General features: G+C 42.5%; 1 protein-coding gene across 2 annotated transcripts in view; it reads right to left on the bottom strand.

Annotated features, from left to right (window-relative positions):
• The window catches only part of ZFYVE26 (zinc finger, FYVE domain containing 26), a 66,967-nt gene extending 40,783 nt beyond the window's left edge, over nucleotides 1-26,184 (bottom strand). The window contains exons 1-16 of one of the 2 annotated variants that reach the window (XM_011949708.1): nucleotides 26,129-26,184; nucleotides 25,369-25,645; nucleotides 23,599-23,677; nucleotides 18,800-18,889; nucleotides 17,002-17,524; nucleotides 16,177-16,307; nucleotides 15,086-15,250; nucleotides 14,849-14,937; nucleotides 13,735-13,898; nucleotides 11,714-11,917; nucleotides 9,153-9,761; nucleotides 8,812-8,895; nucleotides 5,269-5,337; nucleotides 4,706-4,857; nucleotides 1,684-1,885; nucleotides 129-392 (exon numbers count right to left, since the gene is read on the bottom strand). In XM_011949708.1, coding sequence (XP_011805098.1) covers nucleotides 129-392; nucleotides 1,684-1,885; nucleotides 4,706-4,857; nucleotides 5,269-5,337; nucleotides 8,812-8,895; nucleotides 9,153-9,761; nucleotides 11,714-11,917; nucleotides 13,735-13,898; nucleotides 14,849-14,937; nucleotides 15,086-15,250; nucleotides 16,177-16,307; nucleotides 17,002-17,524; nucleotides 18,800-18,889; nucleotides 23,599-23,677; nucleotides 25,369-25,562 — 3,019 coding nt within the window. In that variant the 5' untranslated portion in view covers nucleotides 25,563-25,645; nucleotides 26,129-26,184. Of the gene's footprint in view, nucleotides 1-128; nucleotides 393-1,683; nucleotides 1,886-4,705; nucleotides 4,858-5,268; nucleotides 5,338-8,811; nucleotides 8,896-9,152; nucleotides 9,762-11,713; nucleotides 11,918-13,734; nucleotides 13,899-14,848; nucleotides 14,938-15,085; nucleotides 15,251-16,176; nucleotides 16,308-17,001; nucleotides 17,525-18,799; nucleotides 18,890-23,598; nucleotides 23,678-25,368; nucleotides 25,646-26,124 lie in introns of both variants that reach the window. The other variant, XM_011949709.1, reaches the window with a different exon arrangement.
• Nucleotides 26,185-26,503: the final 319 nt, after the last annotated feature.

Below are 26,503 nucleotides of genomic sequence, written 5' to 3'. Positions count from 1 at the left end.
CAAAATTTCATAATCCATTGACCATCTGTCTCCTCCAATAACTGCTTTCTTCCTTGACAATTTATCAAGACTCTCAGAAATCCATCTCATTTAAGAATGAAGGGATACAGCCAACACAGCACACTCACCCCGCCTTTCAAGGCTACTATTCAAACGCCGTTCAGCCGTCTCCAAAAGCTGCTTGCAGGTTTTCCAGAGCTGGCACTGAGAGCAAGCTAGGTCAAATGCAGCCATGGCAGGGGGACTGAGGTCTTCCAGAACCTCTCTCAGGGGAGCAGTGGGCTCCACTAGAGTCGTGCTTATCCAAAAGTCCTCCTGGAGTGTGGGGATGGGGTCTCCAGAGGTGCTGAGCAGCTTGTCGGTCACGTCAGAGATAGAGTAAAACACCATTCCTGGCCGCCCAGCAGTGGAATAAAAAGCAAGGGGTGAAAATGATTCTCACTACAACTTTTATTAGGTAAAGTAGTTACTTTAAAATTGTTTGAGGTTCATCTGCACAGGGTATCTTCTATGTATATTAGCACTATCATTATGGCCCGCTCTTATAGCTTCAAAACAGTGGCATGAAAGGAAGACCAAGAGAAACTCAGAGTGGTCCAGATGAGGGAGGGCTTCTGCCAAATGGGGTCTCAAAGTAAGTTCAGAAAGAATGATATAGATCTGCGTGTGCTAATCAGAAAAGATCTCTAGAACACATTGCTAAAAAGCAAGGTAGACTGTAGTATTGTCCTAAGAGCCTACTTATATTAAAAACAGAAATGATGTGTGTATATTCTTATGAATAGGCATAGAAAATTTCTGGGATAATATATAGGGAGCAATATGTGATGGTACCATGGTATGTAGAGCCTAGGTCAGTAAGAGTTGTGAAAATGTGGAACAAGAGTCCAACTTCGAGAAATAATGAAAAGATGGGCTCTTTTGCAGTGCATCCAAGGTTGGGAAATCGAGACCTGTGAATTCTAGGGCCTAACATATATATATATATATATTTTTAGATGGAGTCTTGCTGTGTCGCCCAGGTTGGAGTACAGTGGCAAGATCTCAGCTCACTGCAAGCTCCACCTCCTGGGTTCACGCCATTCTCCTGCCTCAGCCTCCCGAGTAGCTGGGACTACAGGCGCCCGCCACCGCGCCGGGCTAATTTTCTTTTTTGTAATTTTTAGTAGGGACGGGGTTTCACCGTGTTAGCCAGGATGGTCTCGATCTCCTGACCTCGTGATCCGCCCGCCTCGGCCTCCCATAGTGCTGGGATTACAGGCGTGAGCCACTGCGCCCGGCAGCCCTACATTTTAATATTCAACTTCACTTTATAGAACAGTAAAACAATATGCTTTATCCCTGAGTAATTACACGGGAAGGAAATAAACTCCTAACCATTTCCTGAAGCCAGAGACAGTGGCCATCAAAACACATGTTAAAAAGAGCATTCACAGTCTTCGTTGAAATCACACAGGATAAGCTTAATGCAAAAGGTCGAGTGGTGGTATGTGAACAGCCTGGGCAAGGAGGATGGGCACAACTGGAAAACTGGATGTATCAGGTTTGCTATTTTTCAAGGCAGGTGTCCTGTATTGAATTTCTGCTCACCCTCATGAGGAGCATAGGATTTTGGTGGTTTCTCCCCTTTTACCCCCTCTCCCAGCCACCTCACCACTTATGGTGTTAGCAGGGAAGCCTGACCTGCTGCCGCAGCACTGCCAATGGCCTGTAGAGTTGAGCGGCCACTGCCAGTTCTCCGAATGGTGTTGCTACCCCCATCTGAGTTCTGGTTTTCAATCTTGTGCTCTACTTGGGCCAGTTCTTGGATCACTTCCTGGTAGCGCTCCATGAACATCAGTTCCCCTGAACTGGGTGAGGACTTCAGGTTGAACGTGAACAGCACCTGTCATGGGAGAGGGAGAGTGTGGTCTCACTGATTTAGGGAATGTCCACAGATAGGAGATCTCGCCAACCATTAGACTGTGGTCCTAAGATGTCTTTGTGCTTTGTAGGGTCAGAAGGGCACTGAATGTTAGAAGAGCAGGTCAACTATAAAAAATAATTCATAAAAGTAAGAAAACCACCGAAGCCTCAGTAGAAAATAGGCAAAAGATGTGGACAATTTCAGAGGAAATATATATGACTAATATATAAATGGGAAAATATATTTTCCCTTGTCAGTAATCTAGGAATTTAAGTCACAATACCATTTTGCATCTATCACAATAACAGAGTGCAAAAATAAATCCTCAGGAGGTAGTATAACATTAAGTATCACAATTTTTTTAAAAAGCAGTTTGGCAATCCATAAAGCTTTAAAAATGTTTACATCTTTTGACTCAGCAGTTTTTATGAGGAACTTTCTTAAAAAAAAATTCAAAAGGCTTAATGCCTAAACGTAATCACCTTGGCACTATATATCACAACTATTACAAGGTTAAAAATAATCTAAATCTTGAGCAACAGGGTTAAATGCAGCTACTTGATCAGACTATTGTAAGGTCACTAAAATCAAGGTTAAAAGACAAATGCTAATATTAAAATGTAAAAATGCATGATATAAAGTTTTAGATTGGAAATAATCTCAGCTATATAAAAGTCATACATATTTTGGAGAAATATTAGCCAAAAAAGTGAATTTTTAATATTGGTTGTTCCATACTATAGGGTTAAAAGTAATTTTATTTTCTTGTTAATACTTTCTGGCATTTTCTTATATGTACAACTTATTCTGTCTGTATCCAGGTCAAAAAATAAAAGTTTTATTGAAAAAAAAAAAAAAAGACCATGGCTCAAGAAAAGGAGGAGAAGTGGAGGATATTTAGGGGTAAAATATCTTGGGACTCCTAGTTAATTCCTCTGGATTTGAGCATTAGAAAGGCTGGGGAGGGGCTGGCTGGCATGGTGACTTGTGTCTGTAATCTCAGCACTTCATGAGGCCAAGGAGGGCAGATCATTTGAGGTCAGGAGTTGAAAACCAGCCTGGCCAACATGGTGAAACCCTGTCTCTACTAAAAATGTAAAAATTAGCCAGGAATGGTGGTGTGCACCTGTAGTCCCAGCTACTCAGGAGGCTGAGGCAGGAGAATCGCTTGATCCCAGGAGGCGGCGAAGATTGCAGTGAGCCAAGATTGAGCCACTGCACTCCAGCCTGGGTGAGAGAGTGAGTCTCTGCCTCAAAAAAAAAAAAAAAAAAAAAAAGAAAAGAAAGAGAAAGGCTGGGGCTGGGGAGGGTCCTATCCTCCTCCAAGGATCATAATTATCATTAAAGTGTAAGATCTAAAATGATCAGAGAAGGTTAAGTAAAAATTGTCCTATCACCTAGAGTTCCCTAGATTTATTCCTCAGCAACTGAACTCACATGAAAGAACAATTCTGATCTACATGTTAAGTAGATAAACTACCAAATACTTTACTACCAGTAAAAGTATCATTAATATGCCAAGAGGGTTTTAAACATTAGAAGAGTACTGTTTTATGCTATTAAGTTTAATCAACAGTAGAGGATTTCATATTCCTCACAGCTAAAACATAATCCTCTTAACATTCCTATGAGGTAGAAAAACCAGGTATTATATTTAACTCCAGTTTTCAAATGAGGAAACCAAAGCTCAGAGAGGTTCAGAGTCTTTCTGATTACCATTCCAGTGCTATTTTCTCTCTACAATACAAATATTCTAGTCTGCCAGCTCTCCATACTTCTTGTATATTGAACTGGCATTCTATTTATTATTGAGACTGGGCATAATGGCTCATGCCTGTAATCCCAGCATTTTGGGATGTCAAGGTGGGTGGATCTCCTGAGGTCAGGAGTTTGAGACCAGCCTGACTAACACTGCAAAACCTTCTCTCTACTAAAAATACAAAAATTAGCCAGACATGGTGGTGCATGCCTGTAATCCTAACTTCTCGGGAGGCTGAGGCAGGAGAATCAGTTGAACATGGGAGGTAGAGGTTGCAGTGAGCTGAGATCGCGCCACTGCACTCCAGCAGCCTGGGCGACAAGAGCAAATCTCTGTGTCAAAAATTAAAAAAAAAAGACAGGAAAAGGAAATTGTATTAAAATTTTAAACTAGATAAAAACATGGCCTGGGTGCAGCGGCTCATGCCTGTAGTTTGTAGTTCATGCTCAATCCCAGCAGTTTGGGAGGCTGAGGCAGGTAGATCACTTGAGGTCAGGAGTTCAAGACCATCCTGGCCAACATGGCAGAACCCTGTCTCTACTAAAAATATAAAAATTAGCCTGGTGTGGTGGGCACCTGTAATCCCAGCTGCTTGGGAGGCTTAGGCAGGAGAATCATTTGAACCTGGGAGGTGGAGGTTGCAGTGAGCAGAAATTGTGGCACTGTACTCCAGACTGGGCAACAGAGCAAGACTCCATCTCAAACAAACAAACAAACAAAAACCCATGTATATGTTCAGAGAAGGAGTCAAGGAGAGAAACAAAAATTTCCATGTTTTTAAGTGGTGGGAATGTGGCTGAATATTTTCTTTTACCTTTTTAAAACACTGCTATATTAAGAACCACAAACAATTCAATATCTTTCAATCCGCCCTGCTGAAGACTGGGCCTGGGCACATGGAAACCCCCTCCTGCTTCTGCTGCTTCTGCTTGATGCGGACCCCTCAGTGCTCCCAGGTGGCTCTGGTTGCACATGCTCCGAGCCTTACCTGATGCTAAGTTGTTCAGGGGCTGAAAAGGTATGGCCTAGGCTCCCCTTACCTGATGGGCTTCTGCAAAGTTTCCGCGAAGGATGCAGGATGCCAGCAGTGACTCAGGTGGGGAGAACATCATGGGGAGGAGTGAACTTTGAGGAAGGGGGTGCAATCTGCTGTCCAGCTCATTCTGCCCAGACACGGCACTCAGACTTCCCTCTGTTGGGACACAAGAATGTGTGGGGCCAGAGAAGCAAGAGGAATTGAGGAAATGCTATATTGCTGACACCTACCACCAAACTTTTATCTCCTCAACGTCCTTCTATAAAAGGTCTGTAAATAGGTCTTAATTTTTCCTCAAATGAAGGGCAAACCTGTGCTACCATCTTTGAATACAAGATGTTAAATGCCAACTACCTTCTTTGAGTATTTACCTCTATTTCTCCCTGTTGCTGGATAACTAAATTGAGAATGAAAAAATCCTTTCCCTTCTCTCAGCTAAAATCTGGCCATCTGCCAACCTTGAATAACAACCTTGACTGCTCAATCCCAGCTTTACACCATGGTGTGTGGCAATTCTATACCAGGGCAAAGCTGCTCAAAGTTGGCAACTGGTGGAAATCTGCATACCTGATGTACTTGTGCTCGGCTCACTACTTGTACTTTCCAGGAATGGGCTGGAACCTCTGTCTTGGCCATCTACGGGTATTGGGAAGAAGATAGAAAGTCAATCATCAGCTCCTTACAGAGTAGGAAGTGTGAAGTTGGCTTGACAGCCAAGATCTGTGTAGTTAGAGACAGAGGACAATGAGTAACTATGACACCTGCTGCTCCTTCTACAGCAAAACACAACCTACTACAGACCAAAGGCAAAGGGTGGGCTGAATATGACAACAGCGTTCACCTGGGCAGTAGCCTATACCAGTGGTTCCTAACCTGTGGGTCTCAGAGCCCTACGAACTTTCAATTTATTTTTAGGGGTCAGTGATCAGCACCTGCTCAGTAAGCACTGGCAGTATTCTGAAAAAATAAAAGCACAACTGTTATGACCAGGAAGTAGTAGGGACACAACATTTCCTCACATAGAAAAAGGTATCTTCACACTTGAAAAGGCAGACAACTGGCTGGGTGTGGTGGCTTACGCCTGTAATCCCAGCACTCTGGGAGGCCATTGTAGCAGGATAGCTTGAGGTCAGGAGTTTGAGACCAGCCTGGGCGACACTGCAAGACCCTGTCTACACAAAAAATTAGAAACAAATTAGTTGGGCAAGGGGCCATACACCTGTAGTCCCAGCTACTCATGGGGCTGCGGCAGGAAGGATTGTGTGAGCCCAGGAGTTCAAGGTCACAGTGAACTATGATTGTGCCACTGCAATTCAGCCTGGGCAACAGAGCAAGACCCTATCTCTATTTAAAAAAAAAAAATGTAGGGAACCAAAGTCTAAGACCTGGCTGGCCACGGACCATGATATTCAAAGTCTCAGAGAAAAAGCTTATTCTCTTCTCAACACCAGGCTTCCTAACGTGCTAGAGCTTTCTAACAGTGGCTCACTATTTCTTAGCATGCTCATTCGAGTGGCTGTCTCAGCCTCATGCAAGGGAGGCCCCTCAGTTCACTGTTTGGAAGCCCTTTAGAAGGAACAGCTGTAGAAAAGAGATGATGGATTGTGCATTCTTGTACTGAATGGGTCAAGTGGATGCAAACTCTGTCTTCTGACACAAACCAATTAATGTAGCAGCTTAAGGGATTTAGTAACTCAACCTTGAAGGTTTCTCTCATGGCATCCTCCACCCCACTCAGTATGCTCACCTTTCATGTTGCCACTTAGCTAGAGCCTACTCATTCTCTGGAGCTTGGTTCAAGAGTCAACTCCTTTATGAAATCTGTTGCCCTTACATCTGCAGGTCATGCTGATACCCTGTTTTAAGACATTTCTTCTGTTTTCAAGCAGGGCCTCAGGTCACTTTAAACTTTCCATGTATACTGTCTAAGCAGGTACATTACAAATTGTTTGAAGTCAAAAGCCTAGCTTGTGCCTCATTTACCTCCCTCAAGACACCTAGTACTGTTTAGCCCATGGGAAATCCTCATGAATTCCTTTTAATTTTTAAAAGATCAACACCAAAAGCCATAATGAAAACTTGATTCTCTAAAAATTTAATACTCCTGCATAATATGCTTGTATTAACTTCTCTAAGAAAAGTCCATAAGTGGAATCAAAAGGCAAAATAAAGAAAAAATAATAGCACATCATGAGAAAATATTTTCCTTAATGTATAAAGAGCTTTCTACAATTCAACATGAAAGAGATTCCTAAGAGAAAAATGGACCTTAGACATTAGGCAGTTTACAGAAAAATATAAACAGCCAATAAATATATGAAAAGATATTCAATCTCAAAACTAAAAAAATACTACTGAAGCAATGAAACATCATTATGATATTAAGTATACTGGTGAAGGTTTTAAAAAATCTCATACTACTGACTGATGAGAGTATGTGCAAATAGGCAATCACATATAGCTTGCAGAACTATAAATAATAGGAGGGAGAGAAGGATAGGGAGAGGGTGATTAATGAATATAAAATCAGAGCTAGACAGGAGGGATCAGTTCTGCTGTTCTGTAGCACTGCAGGATGAATATGGTTAACTATAACCTATTATATATTCTCAAAAAGCTAGAAGAAAGATTTTTTTTTTTTTGAGATGGAGTCTCACTCCGTCACCCAGGCTGGAGTGCCGTGGCACAATCTCAGCTCACTGCAACCTCTGCCTCCCAGGTTTAAGTGATTCTCATGCCTCAGCCTCCCCAGCTGGGCGCCCACCACCACACCCAGCTAACTTTCACATTTTTAGTAGAGACAGGGTTTCACTATGTTAGCCAGGCTGGTCTTGAACTCCTTGCCTCAAGTGATCCATCTGCCTCAGCCTCCCAGAATGCTGGGATTACAGCTGTGAGCCACCGTGCTCGGCCGAAGAAAGGATTTTGAATGTTCACAATACAAAGAAATGACAAATGTTTGAGGTGATAGATAAGATATTACTCCAATTTGATCATTACACATTTTATAAACATATTGAAATATCACTGTGTATCCCTTAAATATGTACAATTATTATATGCCAACTAAAAATAAAAGGGAGGCCGGGCCCAGTGACTCACACCTGTAATTCCAGCACTTTGGGAGGCCTAGACGGGCAGATCACTTCAGGTCAGGAGTTCAAGATCAGCCTGGCCAACATGGCAAAATCCTGTCTCTACTAAAATTACAAACATTAGCCGGCTGTGGCAGCGCGCACCTGTAATCCCAGTTACTCAGGAGGTTGAGGCACAAGAATCGCTTGAACCCAGGAGGTGGAGGTTGCATTGAGCTGAGATCGCACCACTGCACTCTGGCCTGGGCAACAGAGGGAGACTCCATCTCAAAAAACAAAACAAAAAACAAAACAGAACAAAAAAAACAGGAAATAAAAATAAAAGGGGAAAAATAATAAGACCTACTTCATAGTATTGTGAGGATTAAATAAGTGAACAATTACAAATATAAGGAATGTAGAGCAGCATCTGGCATACAATGAATACTTAATATTAACTCTTACAGAAAAAAAGAAATACATATTGGTCTACCTTATTTTTAAGGCAACTGGGTAATATCTATCTATATTTTATATCCACATACATCTAACCTAGTAATTCTGCTGCTAGGAGCTTATCCTATATTTACACAAGTATGCACAGACATGTATAAGGTTGTTTACTACAGCACTGTTTATAATAGTAAACAACTGGAGACTTAAAAGTACATGAACAGGGTGTTTTTGACAATGGAATACTAAGCAGTATTTAAAATGATAAGTGAAAAAAGTTTTCAATTTATAGTACAATACATCTGTATATATAAAAAGAAATAAACGAAAAAAGCAAGCTGCAGTTCTCAATATATAGTATAATGCATGTGTATATATAAAAGGATATACAAGTTTATATTGCATGGAAAATTTCTGGAAGGATACACAGGAAACTATTAACAAGGGTTACCTTGAGGGAGTGGCAATAGGATAATTTTACAACACTTTTGTTGTCTTTGACCATGTGCTGTTTCTTAAAGAGTATTAGACAAGTAGCATTACACCACTTGCCTAGTGCATGGGAATGAGCTCTTCAGATTACCTGCCTGGCTCCTTCTTGTCCGATGACCCCGGCGGACACTGGGGTGCCGTGTGGCAGGCCGGTATCTTCGGGAAGGTTGCTCCTCTGAAAGAGCAAATCCAATAGGACACACAGGAGAGTGATCAGCTTTGATTTGGCCCCCTCTTGGCATAATAGGTGGGGGAAGGTTTGCACTGGGCTCTGAGACACGGAGCATAACCCAGTGTTCTACACTGGTTGCCACGGTGATGATATGCCCTGAGTTACAGGGTGACTCCCATGTACTCCTAGCTCTCTCCCATATAACCAGGATCTTTCTCCCTCCCCACCTTCTGGTCCCACCAGTTCCACCCTCCTCTCACCTGAACGATGGTTGCTTGTTACCACTTTGTATCTCCACTGGGCCTCAGAGAGAACCTTGGAAAGTCGATGCAGGCGGCTCTGCAGTCCATCTCTGCTTCCTGAGCAGCTCTGACCTTCTTGCTTTGGCTTCTCAGGGGGAATGTGGCTACTGATCTCATCCAGTTGTTCTTGGAGAAGCCTGAGGAAGGCCCCTATTGCAAATTCATCAGCCAGAAATCCACTGATACCACTAGTAAAGTGTTTTAAGTCCAAAAAGCTGTGCCTATGAGGCCCTGGGTAACTGTCTTTTGGCTCTGCCTTCACACAGCTTGGCACTGTATAAGCAAGGGTCTTTGGGATTCCCAGGGAACCCCGCTCTGACTTCCTTTCAGGATGTGCTATGTGCTGAGGGCTCTCTGATGGGGACCTCAAACCTAAGGGGCTCTTCCCCTCAATGTCATCATCCTCAGCATAGTCCTCAGGCAAGTGAGGCTCTGGGTGAAGATCAGCAGAGGTGATGAGAAGCAATGAGAAGATGTTTTCCAGAAGCTCCAGGCACAAAGAGTCAGGAATACTGCACAGATACTGTTGACACCTGGCCAGGTAAGTTGAGAAGAGATTTGCAGCACCTTCAAAAACATGTACAAGAGAAGAGGCCAGAGAAAGAGAAGACGGAGAATGCAAACATTAGAAACATTACCTCCCAGAGTCAAACATTCTCACAACTTTAGCTTATTTATTTATTTATTTATTTTATTTTTTGAGGCGGAGTCTCGCTCTGTCGCCTGGACTGGAGTGCAGTGGCCGGATCTCAGCTCACTGCAAGCTCCGCCTCCCGGGTTTACGCCATTCTCCTGCCTCAGCCTCCGGAGTAGCTGGGACTACAGGCGCCCGCCACCACACCCAGCTAATTTTTTGTATTTTTAGTACAGACGGGGTTTCACCGTGTTAGCCAGGATGGTCTTGATCTCCTGACCTCGTGATCCGCCCGTCTCGGCCTCCCAAAGTGCTGGGATTACAGGCTTGAGCCACCGCGCCCAGCCTTATTTATTTTTTAATTATAAGGGACCTGAGGTTACAGTGAGAAGAATAAGAGAGACTTCTTAAGATGTCTCGTCATGATTTGCTGAAAGATTTTGCTATTTTGAAAGTACAGCTCGCCATGGGCAGTGGCTCATGCCTGTAATCCCACTTTGGGAGGCCGAGGCGGGCGGATCACCTGAAGTCAGGAGTTCGACACCAGCCTGGCCAACTGGTGAAACACCATCTCTACTAAAATATAAAAATTAGCCAGGCATGGTGGTGGGAGCCTATAATCCCAGCTATTCAAGAGGCTGAGACAGGAGAATCACTTGAACCCAGGAGGCGGAGGTTGCAGTGAGCCAAGATCACGCCACTGCACTCCAGCCTGGGCAACAGAGCGAGACTCTGTCTCAAAGGAAAAAAAAAAAAAAGTACAGCTTACTGAAAACTCATTATTTTGTATCTGCTTTGTGAATATTACATTGTTCTTCATCCCTGATAAGGACTCCATATTTCAGTTCCAGGAATGAAGGTAACATGCAGACACTTTACTCCTCAATTCTATTTCCACTTATTTTTACACTAAAGATGATCATGGTGGGCCGGGCGCGGTGGCTCACACCTGTAATCCCAGCACTTTGGGAGGCCGAGGAGGGTGGATCACAAGGTCAGGAGATCAAGACCATCCTGGCTAACATAGTGAAACCCCGTCTCTACTAAAAATACAAAAAATTAGCTGGGTGTGGTGGCGGGCACCTGTAGTGCTACCCACTCAGGAGGCTGAGGCAGGAGAATGGCTTGAACCTGGGAGGCGGAGCTTGCAGTGAGCCGAGATCGTGCCACTGCACTCCAGCCTGGGCAACAGGGCGAGACTCCGTTCCAAAAAAAGAAAAAAAAAAGAGATGATCATGGCTACCTAGATCTCTTAAGAAATCCTTAATAGGCAAAAATGACCATGCTAAGAGGTAAAGGTCTATTCCAAAGCTAGGAGAGAGGGAAAACTGACCACTAGTCACAGAAGGCAAGTTAAGGAATTGTAAATTATTAAGAAAAATGAGAGAGGATAGGACCATTAGGTTGGTACTTTTCACACTGTAGGCTATGACCTATGAAATCACCTTAGAAGGCTACATTTAAAAAGATGAAATAGGAAACAAAAATAATCAGGAGTGTGCTCTGTGAAGTAAGCATTGTTTTTAAAACTTGGTTTGTAGATCACGTATATACACATACATATGTAAACACACAAATTATATACCTAGGTGCAAACTAGAGTAGGATGTAAAATGCCATTCCTACCGTGAAATACAGTTTTTAAAAAAAGCATTTGGAAAACACCACACTGGGTGATCAGACTCGGTTAAAACAGGCAATCACTTGCTTTTTCCATGTCCCTTCGATTCAGAGGCTGACAGATGGATGAAACTCTATCTCTGGGTGAAATAAAACCAAGGCCATCACCTCACTCCCAATCTTGATGGAAGAGGGTAAACACACAAAGCACGCACTACCGTAGGTAGTTACCAGCTTACGTCAGAGATGGAGGGAAGTGCCGTACCTGGGGAGGAAAGAGAGTCATTTGCTGGCTCTGCAGCTGAGGTCACGTCCTCAGAGAGGCTGTCTTTGCAGTCCTGGCACTGGGAGTGCTGGTGTGAGTTTACACAGAGGGCATAGATGGCATACTTCATGGCACAGAAGCCCTGGTAGAGTGTCAGGTTCTGACACTGGCTCAGGTGCTCAGGGACTGGAGCATCAGCTGCATCTGAATTACAGAGAGAAACAGGCTGAACTTGAGAGTTAATTCATTCAGGCTGCAAGTATGGGTGAAGCAAAGAGATGCTGTGCCGTACTTACAGGTCCACTTGTAGGTTCTTACCCTCTCTCCTTTCTGTCGGTCTGATCTGTGTCACTTCTAGGGCTTTCCCTCTAGTCAGTATCAATTTTCAGTTTCCTGCACTTCCTTTCCCCCACTCACCTCTCTTCTACATATCTCATGACTTCTACATGGCGTTATTGCCCAGGACTAGGTCTTACACCTGACAGTGAGTGCCTCCTTAAATTTTGCACCTTAAAGGTCTCTCTTGCCTCACCCTAGTTGCAGCCTTATTGCCCTTTTTTGCCTTTTCCAAGTGTGCCCCGTGGGTCCAGATTTAAAATATTGCATTTCTTTGGAAGGCCTGTATACTTACATGTAGGAGCAGAGTTCCTATTACTATAGGAAATCTGCTAAGCAAGCTGCCTATCTTTCCAGAAAAAAAAAACAGGGAATGTAATAATACTGGTTCTGCAGTTAGCAGAAGGTCCTTTCAAAAAGTAAAGCAACATCCAGGCTGCGAAACCTCAACTGCCACATAAGAAAGTTTGTGTCTCTCAAAGGTAAGTGTCTCTGGCCTGTGTGGCAGATTGTGACTACACAATGATACATTTCTTAAGAACAAAAAGAAATGTATACATTCCACAATGTATACATGCATCAAGATATATTCCCAAAATAGATACAATTATTATTAGTCAATTAAAAATAGGGTAAAATTATATGGGGTGTAGTGATAAGTGCCTGTAGTCCCACCTATTGGGGAGGCTGAGACAGGAAGATCACTTGAGCCCAAGAGTTCGAGACTAGCCTGGGCAACATAGCAAGACCCTTTCTCAAAAGCAAATGAACAAAAAACCATGGTGAGAATTCATTTGAGAGGGGAGGGAAATAAGATAAAACTTAAAGAAAAAGAGAGAGCTTTGTAATGGGGTCTTGAATTTAAGCAAAGATCTTAGGTTAAAAAAAGGCTTTGTTCCTGTTTCAGACAAGAAGAAGTCTTTCTTCTTCTTCTTTTTGTTTTTTTTTTTTTTGAGATGGAATCTCCCTCTGTCCCCCAGGCTGGAGTGCAGTGGCACCATTTTGGCTCACTGCAACCTCCACCTCCCTGGTTCAAGCAATTCTCCTGCCTCAGACTCCTGAGTAGCTGGGATTACAGGTGCACACCACCACACCTGGCTAATTTTTTATATTTTTGGTAGAGACAGGGTTTCATCATGTTCGCCAGGCTGGTCTTGAACTCCTGACCTCAAGTGATCCACCAGCCTCAGCCTCCCAAAGTGCTGGGATTACAGGTGTGAGCCACTGCGCTCGGCCCAGCAAGTCTTTCTTCTAAACCTCCTGATCTGTTACATGGAGTATGAAGAGGACATGGGAGAAAAGGCACAAAATATGCTATCAGAAAACTTATAAGACATGAAGCCACCCACTAAGAATTTGCATAAACACTGTCTGACAATGCTGTATATTCAGAGGGCAATTTCTAATTCTGTTTCACTGGAATGAGGCTGTAGTCCGTGATGGTTCCACAAGGACAACGAATGCAGGACCATGCTCACAGGATTCCCTACACTTCACCAAGAAAGAAGAGGAATGCCCTATATCCCATAATCTGATTAGGACAAACAGTGCTCATTTAGAGGAGACTTGCTCACCACCCTCTTGAAAGATCTCAGCAATCACATCTGGACAAATCTCATGCGGGAAGAAATGCGCAAGAATGTCCTAAGAGGAAATCTTGGCCAGGTCATTCCATTCCAACTCACCAGGCTCTTGCTGGGGGTCCTTGGCTGGCACTTTCTGTAAGAGCTTGAGAACATCTTCCTCCCTGAGGGCTGGAAGGTTTGTAAGGTGATGGAGAGTGTAGAGCACTGAGTGGCTGTCTCCACCGTGTAAATGATACAACAGATCTCTCTTTGGTATGGGGTTGCTGAATGGGAAAGTTGGAAGGATGGAAGAGAGGCAGTTTATATTATTGCCCGAAGAAAGATCAATCTCCATTCCCTCTTGCTTTTCGTCTCTGGACCATAACGCCACAGGTTTCACTTCCCTACGAACTAAATTTTTGTTGGTTTGGGATGGAGCATAACATTTATTTACCCTCAGGGAGGTACATCTATCAAACCAGCTCTAGTTGTCTAGAAAGGGCCTAGAAAGGGCCTTTCAGGTCAGTAGGGTCTAGGAAGGTCCTACAGATTGAATTTTCTAATTTCTACACCCTCTCTAGCTTCAAAAGAACACAAGTTTCTCTGGCTTTACTTTGAGTAAGAGCCCCTTGCTACTTCCCCCTCTGCCCACTGTACAGAAAGTGCTGGTGAAGTGGGTGAAGAACAAGATAGAAACCTAGGTCCAGGCTAAGTTACCAGAGAAACACAGGGCCTCATGTACAGTTCAATAAGCATTAGTTGAATAAAAGTGTGATCCTGGATAACAAAAGACTAAGAATGTGGATGACATTATGAGCTGTGTGATTTTGGACAAGTTATTTTATACATATGGGCTTCAGTTGCCCGACTTTTATAATGAAGATAATACTGGTATCTACCCATAGGATTATTGTAAGGCATAATTGAAACCATCCATGTAAGGGGCTTAGAGCAATGCCTGGCTTATGGTAAGTGCACTGGAAATGTGAGCTATTGTTCTTTTTATTATTGTCATCCTAAAATTATCCTCTAGTTATGACCTGATGGTCATGGTGAAGGTAATAATTACTTGTGTTTCTTTCTTGGTTTAATAGCTGGAACAATTATTAGTAGCTGGTCAACATTGCCAACTCAAAACCCTTTATGTGGAAAACGCCTTGAAATGACCACACATGCGGAGCACAGGGTCAACTGTGCCCTGTGGTGGGCAGGCCCTGCCTGCACAGGACCATACCTGCTCTGCTGTATGCACCACTCCAGGACCTCCAGGTGAGCCCACAATCCATCACAGGCATCCCTGAGGAGCTCATCACAGCCTGGGTCCTATGTTGATATGGGAGAAGAAAGAGATGCTGACTCAGGCACCTGGGGTTAGAGATTATGACTGACTTTAGGGCTGTGCATTCGGCCCAAGCCCAAAGTCCCAAGGTTCTCACTTCCAGAGCAGCCTGGGGTGCTGAGTGAGAGTTACCTGGGTCCTGTGCAGGGTCTGGAGCAGCCTCTTGGCTGACTCTAGGCTCTGGCAGTGTGTCCAGCCCAGGAGCACGAGCAGGTAACTGAGGGGCCTGAATTCTCTATCAAGTAGGCAGCCAAGATTTGGGAAGTCTTCTTCTTTCAACAGTGTTAGTGCTGTTACCTGTAAGTCAAAGAAAGCTGTTATGGGCAGCTATGTGGATGAGACAGAATGGGTTCCAGCTTACTGCTCATTAGAGAAAGAAGTATTTTAGTACAGAAGGGAGATTTCTGACAATAACAGGAGTGGTTGGCTGGGCGCAGTGGCTCATGCCTGTAATCTCAGCACTTTGGGAGGCCAAAGCAGGAGGATCACTTGAGGTCAGGAGTTTGAGACCAGCCTGGCCAACATGGTGAAACCCCATCTCTACTAAAAATAGAAAATTAGCCAGCATGGTGGCACAGGCCTGTAATCCCAGATACTCGGGAGGCTGAGGCAGGAGAATCACTTGAACCCAGGAGGCAGAGGTTGCAATGAGTCGAGATTGCGCCACTCCACTCCAGCGTGGGTGAGAAGAGGGAAACTCTGTCTCAAAAACAAAAAAAACAGAAGTGGTGAATTGAGTAAGATAAATGTTTGTGAAAACACTAGACTGTGAGCTCCTTGAAGGCAGACACTGACTTCTGTTGTAACTCCAGCTCCTATTACAGTACATGGCACACAGGATGAGATTAATAAGTATCTGCTGAATTAAACTGAAGCTCAGTTGCAATCTGGAAGGAAAAGATTAAAGTAATTAAATTCTCCTGTCAGCTAGGCAACATATTGTTGCCACTGCCTTTTCTTTCTTGCATCCTCCAGAAAGCACACACATATACATTTTAGTTTCTGCCAAAGGACTGACATAAAGTGACTGCAACTGTAAGTATGAATGGTACTGATTCTCAGAGTCTCCTTTCCCATGGGGCTGTGGGAGGGACAAAACCAAATGACTTAACACTAAATAGACTGCTTTATGTTGGCCAAATGAGTGGGAGAGAAATGAGGAATGAAAAAGTCTGGGGAGAACCCCTGGGTACCTCTGTGATGAACAATTAAGCTTGACTTACCAGAATCTGCTCGAGGAAGTGTTTGTTGTTGCTCAGGCAGTAGAAATAGGCCACTTTCCAAGCCTGGGCTGGGTTGGGATTGGAGAACAGGGCTAGCATTGCCCGCTCAGGATCTAGATGATCCGGTGAGACTGAATATCAAATAAGACAGTTATCAGGAAACCAAGAGCTCTTCTTTTCTAAGCTAGAGCCCATTTGAACAACCAAGTGATGTGAGAGTTTGCTCTTTTAAAAACAGGCTGGGTTTTCCATACTTTATCTTCAAGAATCTTTACTTCTCTTGAGAGCTTCTGAAAAGCTCTTTCCTGCTACTGCTATTACTTTATTTTTTTCCTCCCAACACCTTCATCTTACACTAGAAAACCTGTACTTTATTTATTTATTTATTTAGATAGGGTCTCACTCTGTCATGCAGGCTGGAATACAGTGGTGCAAACACAGCTCACTGCAGCCTCGACCTCCTGGGCTCAGTGATCTTCCTGCCTCAGCCTCCTGAGTAGCTTAGACCACAGGTGTGGGCCACCATGCCTAGCTAATTTCCAAAATTTTTTTGTAGAGATAGGAACTCACTATGTTGCAGAGGCTTGTCTTGAACTTCTAGCCTCACATGATCCTCCTTGCCTTGGCCTCCCAAAGTACTAGGATTACAGGCCCGAGCCACCATGCCAGGCCTGTACTTTTACAAAAGAGCATCGTACCCATTTTTGGTTAGCCTCCCCCATTAGATGTCCTGAGCCACGTGGAAGGCACCAGTCTAGAGCCTCCAGCAAGGCTGGGCATACTGGAATTACTGAAACTAAAGGAACAGCAGCAAAGGGAACATACCTTTTCCCGAGGCTGTAGCCCTCGGTGGCTTTTCTGTGACCTTCTCTGCATAGGTATGGCCATACAGGGACACCAGACCCCGGCTGGCCTTGTGCAGCAGGCAGCTGAGCAGCCGCTCCTCCCGCAGGGGACTCCCCTCAGTCCTGCAGGCCTCTAGTAGTTCCTCACACAGGAGACGCAACTCAACCCCAAGTGGTTCTGCAGGGCAACGCAGAGTACGCAGAGCTCCATAGATGGCATCGACTACCCCAGGGGGCACTGAATCAGGGCCCTGCAAAGCCCGCAATGCCTTTCGAATGAGGTCCACCAGTGCATTCTGCAGAGGCCAGTGACAGAGGCCAGTGCCGTCATCCTCCCCAAGCAGGAGCTCCAGCAGGGCCTGTGCTGGCTGGGGAGACTGCCTCAGGAGATCCCAGAGCACAGAGATAGCTTCGGAGCTAAGACGAGGAGTACAGCTCTCCCTCCTCGGATTTCCGTCAGGCATGGGGCCTACTGCACCCTGTGTTAAGGTCTCATACAGCTCCTAAATAGAGGATGAAGAGAGGGATGGGTGGTGGGCATGCCTGGAATGGTATCACTTGTGTGCCTTCATGCTTTCCTCTTTTTCAGTTTACTTATATAATAGTAGCAGTAGCAAATACTTAGGTAGTAGTTACTATGTGTCAGACACTGTTCTAAGGCCCTTTACACAGAAAAATCAAATTAATCCTTACAACAGTCTTCAGAGGAAGATACTACTTTTACTCCTATTTTATAAATGAGTTGGAGGCTGGGAGAGATGAACTCAATTGCCCAGGGCCTCCATGCTCAAGCTAGTCCCACCTCACTGTCTCCAAAATGTGTACTGGTGATATGAATCGAGGTCTGCCAACTCACAGACCAGGTAAGATATTATGCCCATCTAAAGGCATTTACATTCAGTTTTTAAAAGAACGTCAGTTTTTAACCCTTGATCTAAATCCTAGCCATGCTTTCAGTCCATCCTTTATCCTTCCATAAAACCTTCTCCAATATCTCTAACCCATATAGCTTCAATGTACTTAAAATTAGTACAATATGATTTAATACATGACAGTGTGTGTTTTAGTCCTTCTTTCTCAGTCACCTAAAAGCAAGAACCTCTCGAGCCTATCCTCTGTTTGCAGGGTGAAGGTACAGGGAGAGAAGGGGGCGAGAAGTAGGTTATTTCCCACACTTGAGCACCATGCCTATAGATGGTGCTCAATGATGCCTCTTCACTCACCGCCTCAGAGATGGACTGCAAGACCATGAGTCCTTTACCTAATACAAGTGAAAGTCCCTCTCTTAAATCCTACTGTAACTATGTCTTTAATTAACTGGTGGCAGGGTCATTAAGAAAATAAGTATTGGGCCTCAGAGCACATCTCAGGCACTAAAGTAGTAACTGATACATGTTATAATGATATAATTAAGACTTGATGTGAATCTACCCCCAGAAGGTTGTGATGAGAATTAACTCTAACACATTCAGTGAACCTCTTGTAGAAAAGATAGTCAATGAATACTAGTTCCTTGTCCCCTCCATATTCCCTGCTATCTATTAATAAATCTTTAATTCCCAGTTATATTTGGTACTTCTGGACAACCACCTCAAAAATTCTAAAATCATATAAGTTTACCCTAATTCTAAACTCTCCTCAAAGGAGCTTCAGTGTTGCCTTGCCTGAGAACAAAGTATAGGCAACATCTTGGAGACCTGTCTCTTCTGGATCCCTGGAAGCTAAGCTGCTTGAGTGACTGTCAACCCTGGGCAGATGGCACCAGGGCCCTCTCTCACCTCGAGGATGTTCTCTGGAATGTCACCTTGGAGGTCTTCTGACAATAAAAGAAACTCAAGCTTTCTCCGGAAAACAACTGGGAGTAACTTCTAGAAGAAACATAAGAAGGAAGCATAGAGATGAGATACATGTTTTAGTTAACAAATTTAGTTAAATATTTCTGTCCAGTTATCCAGTTAGTCTTATTTCTACTATTTCTCTAAGATAAAGCACTTTTTTTTTTTTTAAGACTGAGTCTTGCTCTGTTGCCCAGGCTGGAGTACCATGGCATGATTTTAGCTTACTGAAACCTCCACCTCCCAGGTTCAAGCAATTTTCATGCCTCAGTCTCCCAAGTAGCTGGGATTACAGGTGTGCACCACCACGTCCAGCTAATTTTTACATTTTTAGTAGAGACAGGGTGTCACCATGTTGGCCAAGTTGGTCTGGAACTCCTGACCTCAAGTGATCCACTCACTTCGGCCTCCCAAAGTGCTGGGATTACAGATGTGAGCCACCATGCCTGGCCTCTCTAAGATAAAGTATTTTTAAACACAACAGTCCTGGATATGTTTTCAGATATTGTTCTTTTTTTTTTTTTTTCGAGATAGAGTCTTGCTCTGTCACCCAGGCTGGAGTGTGATCTTGGCTCACTGCAACCTCCGCCTCCTGGGTTCAAGCAATTCACCTGCCTCAGGCTCTGGAGTAGTTGGGACCACAGGCGTGTGCCAACACACCTGGCTAATTTTTGTATTTTTAGTAGAGATGGGGTTTCACCGTGTTAGCCAGGATGGTCTTGATCTCCTGACCTTGTGATCTGCCTGCCTCGGCCTTCCAAAGTGCTGGGATTACAGGCGTGAGCCACTGTGCCCGGCACAGATACTATTCTTTATAAACAAAAATAGCTAAACTTGGACATACAGCTCTCTTAAAAACTAATAGTTAAAGCCCACACTGGATCAGCCTTAAGTTCCAAGGTTTGTTCATTTCATTGATCTTTTTCGTCACTTGAGGTCTTTCCCCAAGAATCTCTCTTGCTGTGTTCAAAATACCCAGTTGTGGGTAAGCCTGGGAGGGTATGGCCCACATGATCCTCTTTTGGTCCAAACCCCTGTTTTTGTCATTCACTATCCTTTGCATAGCAGTGAAAGAAGAACAGTGAAGGGGGAGGAATCCGATGTTTATTGAACAGTTACTATATGCCAGTACCTCGCAGGTACTGTGTGCCACATTTTATTCTTAACACATTTAATTTCCAAATCAAACAAAACTGTGGCACATATTTATAAATTTTTTACAAATAATCTTTACTAGAGATAAAATGATTAGGAAGCATTTTTCCCAGTTTTTTCAAACGAAAAGGAAAAGGTGATCCCAGTGTTAATGAGACGTGCCATCAGAGAGGTCTAATGTATAGAGAGAAAGGCTCTGACTCTTCCTGCGCCTGCTTGTTTCACAATAATTTACCTTCACCTGGTCCCTAACACTCAAATTGGAGTCTCCCCTTTTCCAGACACAAATAAAAATAAGAGTCTGAGACTCGTCCTGAGAAACACTACCTTAAATATGAGACATCTGTCCATCTTGCCTCTGGTTAAAGCTTCCCAAAGATGAGTTTTATTGGAAGGCAAGGAACACCTGCAGGGGTGTGTGTGTGTGTACACCGGCAGGTGTGTGTGTGTACGTGCGTGAGGAGAGTTTAGAGCACAAGACCTAACTATCTCCATTCATGTACCATTCATCACATCAGAGGGTAACATGATCTAATATGTTCTTGGTCCAAAATCTTATTTCTTCTAACCATGTACATCCCTAATATGTGCATCAAGGCCATGTGAAAGCTTATATAATGCCTGTGATTGGAAGCTAGTGGATAAAATTCATGCTGGGAAGCTGAGGATTAGTGCTTCTGAAGACTAACAGATAAGAATAGATAAGATGTCTAGGATAGCAGACCCTTAATAGTCTGGCTAAGATTTTATTTAGAATACTAAAGACTGAGTATTTCATACCTATTTTACTGCTGAAACTACTTTAAACATATTCAGGATCATAACTGATTAACATTTATCTTCTTAAAAGAGGCAAGAATTTGCTCAGCATTTCTAAGCAAGATTTTCTTACTGTAAGAGCAAGGCATGTTCAATGTAGAAAAATTAAATATACAAATAAGTAAACTAAAATATGTTATATATCTATAAAACATATATATGTCCAGTTAGTCTTATTTCTGCTATTTCTCTAAGATAAAGTGTTTTATCTTAGAGAGAGATATATAACATATGTTATATTTTAGAGTGCAATATAATATATACATAACATATATGTTAGTTTGCTTATTTGTATATTTAATTTTGTAATTTTACAAATTTAATTTGTATATTTAGTTACATATGAAATATATAATATATGACATGAAATTTATATATAACATATATGAAATATGATATATAGCATGTATTATATATGAAATATATAACACATGAAATATATATAACATATATATGAATAATATATAAAAATATATATTTCATATGAAATATATGCTATATATATTCTCACTGAAGGAGAACAATTATTAAAACTGTAGTCTAAGGCCATTCATTCAGATCATTTGCTATGCACATCTCTATGCATGTATACCAAATGTACTTTTTTCTAAACTGCCTTTTTTCCTATACAGCAGACCATGAGCACTCTATGTTAGTGAAAACTCATTTGCCAAACACTTTTGAATAGTGGTATAGTATTTTACATATAGATATACTTCCATTTTTTTTTTATTTTTTTATTTTTTTTGAGACGGAGTCTTGCTCTGTCGCTCGGGCTGGAGTGCAGTGGCCAGATCTCAGCTCACTGCAAGCTCCGTCTCCTGGGTTTACGCCATTCTCCTGCCTCAGCCTCCCCAGTAGCTGGGACTACAGGTGCCCGCCACCTCGCCCGGCTAGGTTTTTGTATTTTTTAGTAGAGACGGGGTTTCACCGTGTTAGCCAGGATGGTCTCGATCTCCTGACCTCGTGATCCGCCCATCTCGGCCTCCCAAACTTCCATTTATTAACCTGTCCTATACTGTGGACATGAAAGCTGTTTCCAGTTTTCCTCTAATAGAAGTAGCATAGACGTGAACATTTCTGCAACTAAATCTTTGTATAAATGCTTACACATGTAGAGATAAATCCCTGCAAGATTAAAAGGCAGAAGGCAAAAATGAATGGAGGAAAGGGAAAATAGAATTACTATTTCATCTAATAATTAAAAGGGAAGCTTTTGGCAAAAGGTGGGAGCCTGGGAAAGGACAGGCAGCCAGTAAATTCCTAGACGATGAAGGCACCTTCAGGATAATGACTGGACTTGGAAAACTACCCCAATAATTCACTGGACACCATAGGCCTTATATAGTTTTAAGATTCTATGAGGAACTAAAATAGTCCCACAACTGTTTAAATAAGCAAGTCATTGAAGCTTTGAAGACCATATAATCTATCTGTGAAGCTGGGAAAAACGAGAACGGGAAGTAGACTCCATCTCCTGATATAGTTGAGCAACAGTCTAGAAAATAAGCAACCATTCAGACATAAAGTAAGCAAATAGCCTCTACTGAGGTGAAAGTTAATAGTCTAGGTTTGTACTAGAGAGATCCTTAATCAGTAACAATAGTTCTTTTTCTCTTTGAAGATACTATTGTAACTATGGTGTTACTATTTTAGCTCAAGTTTTCTCTTTTAAATCTGAAACCATAGCCAACTCTTAATTATGCTGGGTTTCATTATTTTTCAATCTTGTTTTTCTTTCTTCTCCCTCCTACTAGTCTTTCTGTCATTTTTCTTTCCTAAACAGCTGGCTAAATCCTGGATAAGAGATACATTCAGATTAGCAATTTCTGTTACTTTTTGACAGCTATGTGAAGAACGACAAATGTCACGCAAAAGTGTAACTAAAGACAGAATTAATTCTGGTGACCAAGAGGAGCAAAAATTTTAAAAACTGGCAAAATGGTAGACATTTTAAAAGTAGAATTTGTGGTTTCTTAGTTTTAAGTCCATCTGGGCTAAAAAAGTAGTGTTAAGGTGGAAAACGCAGAGGATTGAGGTCAGAAGATCTTGGCTTCAGCACCAGTTCTATCAAATAACTTTACAGTGTGTCCTTAGGCCAGTCATTTCTAAGTTAGAGGTTCTTCACTTAAATCTCAAAGTCTGAGGTTCCATATGAAAATGTCTCAGAGAAATTCTTTTATAGATATCAATTTCTGATAATTAACACATACTTCTAAAAGGGCTTTCAATAGAAGTTTATCTTTAAAAAAAGTAATTCCTTACCGGTTTTTTTCCAATATTAATTTGCTTACTTGTTTTTATATTTGGTAATTTTATTTTCAATTCATGTGAATTAGTAAACTACAAATTAATGGAATTTGATTCTATGAGATGTCATGGAATTAGGCTAGTTAAAATAGGATTTTTGGAAGAAAAACCAAGTTTCAGCTCAACCCATTCTCTATTACTTAAATGTTGAATAGATCCAAATGTTACAGATTCATATTTTATTTGCTATTTTGTTACTTTCACTGAGTTTCCAAAAGTTCTCTTTAGACACAAGACTCATGGTGGTATTTAACAAACTGTACTATATGCCAATGTATGTTAGTGCATTAATGAATGAATTTAGGTAAGGAGACAGCAATAAAAATTTAAGCCATTCTTTGAGAATGAGTATGATGAATTTAAACATAAAGGAAGTAACAGACGGAAGGGAAATCCCACAACTACTTTCAAGTTCTCAGTCCTGGCCTCAGGGGAAAATTTAATATAAACCTACTTACCTTTTCCCGGGCCAACCATTTCTCCAGTACAAGAAGCCAGACCCAGGCTAACCTTTGAGGGTTGATGTCCTGCCCACATCTGAAAAAGGTGAAAAGAAAGACTTGTAAAAAAGAGTTTCTACTGATCTTTCATCTTTTGTCATCCAAGACAGATTTTATTGCTCATTCTGTTAAACCTGAACAGGCAAGACACTGCCCTAATGAATATTTTTAAATGTATATGACAGTTCAATAAAACATTGGAACCAGGCCGGGCACCAGGTGGCTCACACCAGTAATCTCAGCACTTTGGGAGGCTAAGGTGGGGGATCACCTGTGGTCATGAGTTCGAGACCAGCCTGGCCAACATGATGAAACCCCATCTCTACTAAAAATACAAAAATTAGCCAAGTGTGGTGGCAGGTGCCTGTACTCCCACCTACTCAGGAGGCTGAGGCAGGAGAATCACTTGAACCCGGGAGGGGGAGGTTGCAGTGAGCCTAGATTGCGCCACTGCACTATAGCCTGGGCGACAGAGGAAGACTCTGTCTCCAAAACAAAAAAACAAACAAAAAAAATAGAAACAGAACAGAGCTAGCAGCTTTCATAAAAAGCCTTAATCTCACCTCCACCTCCCTATCTTAGTTTAAAACAAACTAATATTACAGAGAAAACCATAACAGCTAATACTATCTAAAGCATAATTTTTAATACAGAAAGTGAACCAGACAGTCTTAAAAAAGGAACTTCATACAGATTTATTTTTAACTATATGCTAAAAACAGGACTTTAGGAATTCATAAGCCTTTCTCTGAAGTTAGGAATTTAGACGATAACTGACTAGATCTCAAATTAAAGGAGAAAAAGAAAAAGAAGGGATCACTTAAGTTTCTCGATTGTATATGTGCTAATACAATATGTAAACAGTATAGCATAACAGTCAAAGGAAGGAAAACCCAAGGAAAGACTTAAAACAGTACATTTGAATCTTATATCACCAGTGGTTACTAGCATCACCGGGAGGAACTTCATTGAAAATCTAGGATGGAGAACTGTGGTTGCCAGGGAACAAGGAGGGGTTGTTGTATAAATACAAAGAGGTAGCACCAAGGAGTGAGGGAGTTCTTTTGTGGTGATGGAACAGTTCTGATCCTTATTACAGTGAGATTACACGAATCTATATATGGATAAAACTGCATAAAACTACAAATGAAAAAATGAAGGCAGGTTAAGAAAATGCTGAAAATCAAATAAAGTACATGTCATTAACAGTAATGTGCCAATGTCAATTTCATGGTTTTGATATTGTACTACAGCTGTATGAGATGTCGCAATTGGGGGAAACTGGGAAAAGGATACACTGGACTCTATTATTTCTGCAGCTTCTTGTGAGACTATAATTATTTCAAAATAAAAAGTTTTCAGTAAAGCGACAACAATATCTTCAATCTCATAAGCAAGAAGAGAGAAAGGTTTGCTTTTTTGGAGGCAAATAAAATACCTTCCATTGCAGTTCCACCATCTATATTAACGAGGATAAACAAGAAATGGCAGTTTCAGGCACACTTTGGTGGCCAGGCTTACATTCAGTTGCAGATGATAATCTAAAGCCAATATTGACTAAGTAATGGCTGTATACTATAGAGGTAAAATTTCAGAGCACATGAAATACACTGTGTCTCTGCTTATTCTTCAGAGGGTAGTTGAGTGGGGGCACATTGACCAATGCCCAAATATTGAACCACATGTCTCTCACCCTGGGACTGTGTGGTAGGAAAAGAGATCTCTTACCTCAGCAGATTTGGACACACCACCAATGCCTGAAGTATGTCTTCCACCCTCTTTGGGATATCCCCTTGTCCCTCCTGTAGCTGAGGTACACATGCCTGTGCCAGCTCCCATTCTCCCCTCCGCAGGCATTCACAGAAAAATCCAAAAAGCTGCTTCTGCGAAGCAGTTTCCTCTTTTCCAAATGGATGATTCATTTTCCCAGCACAGAGTGCAGGGAGATACAAAGAAATGAGTTATGCCGAACACATTCTCAATGTTCTCATTCGCGGAGTACCTCCTAGAAACAACACACGCCAGTGAGAAGAAACAGAAGGCGCTGTGTTAAGACAAATCAGCAACTACTGGTCCGCCTGTGAAAGGCGGGACTTACTTGCCCTAAGTATCGTTTTAAGTTTAATTTCCCACGTTACTTTTTGAAAACACTTTCTCCAAGGGGCGGATCCCATCTCTTTATGCAGATTCCTATATTTATAATATTAATAGGCATATGTGCCCCGGGCGCAGACCCATAACTCTACGTCCGTATTCCCTACTGAACTTTATGTCCAGTCACTCCAAATCCCCAGGTGGTCGCCTCCTCAAAGATGAGAAATTCAGGAGGGACCTCTCTAGTTTGAGCCCTCTGTTAAGGCAGAGGATTGACGATCAGGAGACGAATCTGTGTCATAAGTGGAAAGCAGTGCGGGGGTGGGCCGCAGGGACGCTCCCTGCGGGGGTCGTGGAGAGGGGACCCTCCTTCTCAGAGGTGTCTTACACTCACCTGCTCCCGGCGCCCAAAGCAAGAGAGCTCTCAGCGCAGCCATGTTTGAGCCGAGTCAGGTGACACAACCCATCCGAACAGCGGTGGTGGGGGTGGTGACAAAGTCTGAAAGCCCCACTCCTATTGGCTCAAGGCAGGGAAGATGATAATTAAGTGCCATATTTGTTTGAGTCACGTGACGCCACCTCTCCGGGAGTAGGGAAAGCTAGAAAGCTCGGAAAGAGGAAATCAGCTACCTGGCTGTGGACCATCTCCCTCAATTGTGACGGCTTCGGCGCTCAACACTTTCAGTTCTGCATTTGGCCGAGCAGGTGGCAGGAAGAACTGTGACCCTGGATTTTTTTTTTTCTTCCACTCTCTTATCTCCCTAACATG

This window comes from Colobus angolensis, unplaced genomic scaffold, assembly GCF_000951035.1.
Source record: "Colobus angolensis palliatus isolate OR3802 unplaced genomic scaffold, Cang.pa_1.0 Scaffold3, whole genome shotgun sequence".
NCBI classification, from domain to species: Eukaryota; Metazoa; Chordata; class Mammalia; order Primates; family Cercopithecidae; genus Colobus; species Colobus angolensis.
Note: the sequence above shows the minus strand (reverse complement) of the source record. Positions and strands in the feature narration are given on the sequence as shown.